Below are 4,064 nucleotides of genomic sequence, written 5' to 3' on the forward strand. Positions count from 1 at the left end.
AGAGCAAAGAGTTCGCCCCTGACCTGTCTCCTCTCAAGGTTAAACAAATCCAATTCTCTCAGCCATTTCTCATGCAACATATTTTCCAGACCTTTTATGAGCCTTGTTTCCCTTGGCTGGACTTGCTTCAGCACCTCAATGTGCTTATTGAAGTGAGGGGCCCAAAACTGAACACAGTACTTGAGGTGTGACCTCACCAATGCTGAGTACAGGGGGATGATCACTTCCCTAGTCCTGCTGGCCACACTATTCTTGACACAGGCCAAGATGCCATTGGCTTTCTTGATCACCTGTGCACACTGTTGGCTCATATTGAGCCACTGTCCACCAGCACTCCCAGGTCCCTTTCTGATGAGCAACTCTTGAGCCACTCCTCCCCCAGCCTGTAGCACTGCATGGGGTTGTTGTGTCCCAAGTGCAGGACCTGGCACTTCACCTTATTGAACCTCATGCAGTTGTCCTCAGCCCACTGATCAAATCAGTCCAGGTCTCTCTGTAGAGCTTTCCTACCCTCAGACAGATCAACACTCCCACCCAACTTAGTGTCATCTGCAGATTTACTGAGGGTGCACTTAATCCCCATGTCCAGATCATCAATAAAGATGTTAAACAGGACTGGCCCCAATACTGAGCCCTGGGGAACACCACTAATGATCAGTCACCAATTGGATTTAGCTCCATTAACCACTACTCTCTGGGCCTGGCCATCCAGCCAGTGTTTTACCCATTGAAGAGTCCAAGCCACAAGCAGCCAGTTTTTCTACAAGTATGCTGCTTTCTAGAACTAGAGTGACAATTGGCTAGATCTCCTATTTACTGCAACTTTGGTAAATACATTTCTCTGTGTACTGCAATCTGTTCCCATATGATGCTACAGGATGAAAGAATCTGACTTAACTGTCCCTGTCTTTTCAAATTAATTATAATAATTCCTCATTTAATCTAATCTTGTCTGGTTTTGGTACAAGAACAAAAACATTAAATATTTTTCTAATGTGAGTGTTTTAATTGCTACAGTTTTAGTTAAAGAAAATTAAATGTTTGGAACTCTTTCTCTGAGCTGTAATCTCACAACTGCTTGGACACATACACTGGTCTGTTCTGCCCTTTGAAACAGCTGCACAGTTTATTCAGTAGCATTGAATAGAGATTATGATTTAGTTCTCTGAGCATGGCCTTCCAAAGCAATTCTACTGAAGTTCTTTCCTATCAGAAAAAGTTCCCTCATCCTAGCAACTTCCTGGTGTCTGTGGTAACTCCATTTTATGTAATGTTGCTTGACCAAGTCTAAAGTTCACTGACTTGTCTTTAACATCCAACTAAATTAATATTTTAAATCTCTGCTGAAGATTGCCTTTTGTTCCTTTGGGTAGCATGTTGGTTTTGAATGTCAAGGAGACAAAAAGAAATCTGAGTTTTGATAGGTGTTTGTGGTTTCACTGATAAATTTGCTTAGTTACAATAAAAAATGTAAGATATAAAGAACTGAGGAAGAAGAATAAAGATATATTTCAACTTTGCAACAATTTCATGTGTTATTTTGTTTATTTACGAGGACTGAGCATAGAATCCATTAACAGGAGTTCCATGCAAGACTGCAAAGGTTTTTTCCAGCCAGGAATTTTACTTTATGATACTGAAGTGTGAGAAATCATGTAAGGCGTATCGTGAAACCTTTCATCTTACAAAAGAGAAAACAAACTCAAGCAACACCTGCCAACAAAAATAAGCCAACAAAAAATCCACTGACCACACTGCTGCCCAGGCTGGCAGAGCAGTCTCAACTGCATTTCTGGCATCTACCACAGCTTTCTTACCTTCACTGCAAACTCTGTTTCTGTAGCTTTATGAACACATCTCTTGCACACTGAATAGGAGCCAATTCCTATGTCCTCCTTGATCTCGTATCCATCTGTAAAGTGGATGTTGTTCCCATGTAACTGCTAGAGGGAAATACAAAAGAAACAAGGTAATCAGGACACGAGTACATAACAGCAAGGACTAGCCTCTGCTTAATAAAGGAGGTGCTTGATCACATCTTCTTCAAAGAGCCCTCTTGTCCTAGCAGTTTTTCTAGGTCCAATTAAAAAATTTGGAAGCTCTTTACTTAAACAAGCATGTCTCCTCCTTTTTACCTTTTGCCAGTCTGTAAGATAGAGTTGTCCATGTAGAAGTAATGGCAAAACACCAGTGATTTTCTAAACTATTTTTTGAATGCAGAAAATCACCACCTATTAGAAATTCATAGGAAACTGTGGGCCCAAATCTACTGATAAACCCACATATCTTGACAATATAAGCTTATTTCTAAATACTAGAGGGGCAGATAACTTATAAAATACTAATAGCTTCACAGTTTTCGAAAGACATACCCCACATATGAGGTGTGCCTACAGACTACTAGAGGTCTTGTCCAGAATATGTGTAACTACAGTTGCTGTGTGAGAAAGAAGTTACTATTTTAAGCCATTAATTCATATGCCTTTTGGAAAATGTCTGGGCAGGTAGACTGGTTAAATGGTGAAACCCGAATCTAAGGCTTTGCTGCAAATTCCATGCCAGGAGTCAAGAAATGACCAGCAGCTCTAAACATCCTCTAGAATCCTCTGTCTAAAAGTGTAACATTGATAGCAAAATCCACACAGAACCTGCTAAATTATAAAACATGCACATGTTAATATTCCATACATTTTTACAAAGCAAATCACAGGATGTAATTCGGAGTGTAATTGCTTGGGTAACAGTTCACTTACTGCTGCATGAGAGCATCTTTAAGAATATGGCATATTCCACTGTAAATTATTAAAACAGGGATGAAAACCTTTGAAAACCACAGGCAGGAGCTCTCCCCTTGAGGCATGTATACTTCTGGCTGTGGGTAGGAGAGGAACTTTCTCCTAGTGGGAAAATTTGCTGCATCTTTGAGCAGCCCAGTTCTTTCTCCCTATTCACTTTTCCTCTGATGTATTGAGCATTTTATAGCAATTTATTTCTGGTTTAAATTACAACTGGATGGCATGTTGTAGGGGAATGGCAGCAAAGAATCAAGTGTCCGGCAAGTGCCTTTCCCCTGCCAAGCTGCCCTGGTTTAGGTGAGTACACCCAGGCTTCTGTGCAAGAGCAACAGGAGTACAGTGACCTCCTACACTCCAGAGCTTGGGCTCTGTGTCTGTGGGAGTCTATAGCAGCAGCTCATTAAACCCTTTGCCAACACAGGCTGTATCATATAATCCAATAAAAAACTGTTGAGAATGACATGCATTCAGTGAAAAAAACTTCATTACCTGCCCTGCATGCACAACTGGAATCATGTTTCAGGTATTCAGAAGTACTTTTCATTTCACCTGTGGCAAAGTGTGATTCCTATTTCCTTTGCAAAGGCTGTGGGGAATGTGAACTTTTAGATAAAAGCCTTTGGGAAAAAAAATAAGTCTCACTCTTCACCCCCTACATGCTGCATATAAACACCTCCTACCTACACTAGGTAGCTGTGAAATACCAGTGAGAAGGCTGAGGCAGTTTAAATACACTATGCAGATATGTATCTGCCCATCAGATATGAAGGGCAATGTCAGCATCAGTACCTGCACAATTGGGTGAACAGTGATTTTGTGCACATCTTGCTGTGCAGGCTCCTGCACCAAGTTAGAGGCAACAAAGCTGAACCCTCTGAAAAGATGATGAGCATTGGCACTTGGAGGAACACCTGGGGAATCTGTAGGAGAAGGAAGAAAATGGCCTCATGAACTGCACAGAAGAAGAGAAAAGAATAGCATGGCACCCACAACAGACAAAGTCACTCCTGTCCATCAACAGCAGATCCTGATAAACTTGCAGACACATGAATATAATTCATCTCCATATCAAGACTTTGGTGTGCCTTCTCCATTCCTTTCCTCTGGATTTGAACAACGCAGAGGTGTTGTTTGCATGGATCTCTTCTCCTGGATACAGAGGGGTTTTTCACAGTTGCACTGTTCAACCTTAGGCAAAGCACTGCCTGTGCCAGGAATCCACACGGAGAGAGAGAAGGCACAAGGCAGTGAGGCTCGGAGAGAGACACA

The 4,064-nt window shown here is 41.6% G+C and overlaps 1 protein-coding gene across 1 annotated transcript in view; it reads right to left on the reverse strand.

The window, feature by feature from the left end:
- The window catches only part of LOC103810766 (ribosomal protein S6 kinase alpha-2-like), a gene marked incomplete at its 5' end in the record, with an annotated part of 29,618 nt that extends 25,879 nt beyond the window's left edge, over positions 1–3,739 (reverse strand). The window contains 2 exons of the mRNA XM_009083684.1: positions 1,818–1,943; positions 3,585–3,739. Coding sequence (XP_009081932.1) covers positions 1,818–1,943; positions 3,585–3,739 — 281 coding nt within the window. The remainder of the gene's footprint in view (positions 1–1,817; positions 1,944–3,584) is intronic.
- Positions 3,740–4,064: the final 325 nt, after the last annotated feature.

This window comes from Acanthisitta chloris, unplaced genomic scaffold (assembly GCF_000695815.1).
Source record: "Acanthisitta chloris isolate BGI_N310 unplaced genomic scaffold, ASM69581v1 scaffold28091, whole genome shotgun sequence".
Taxonomy (NCBI): domain Eukaryota; kingdom Metazoa; phylum Chordata; class Aves; order Passeriformes; family Acanthisittidae; genus Acanthisitta; species Acanthisitta chloris.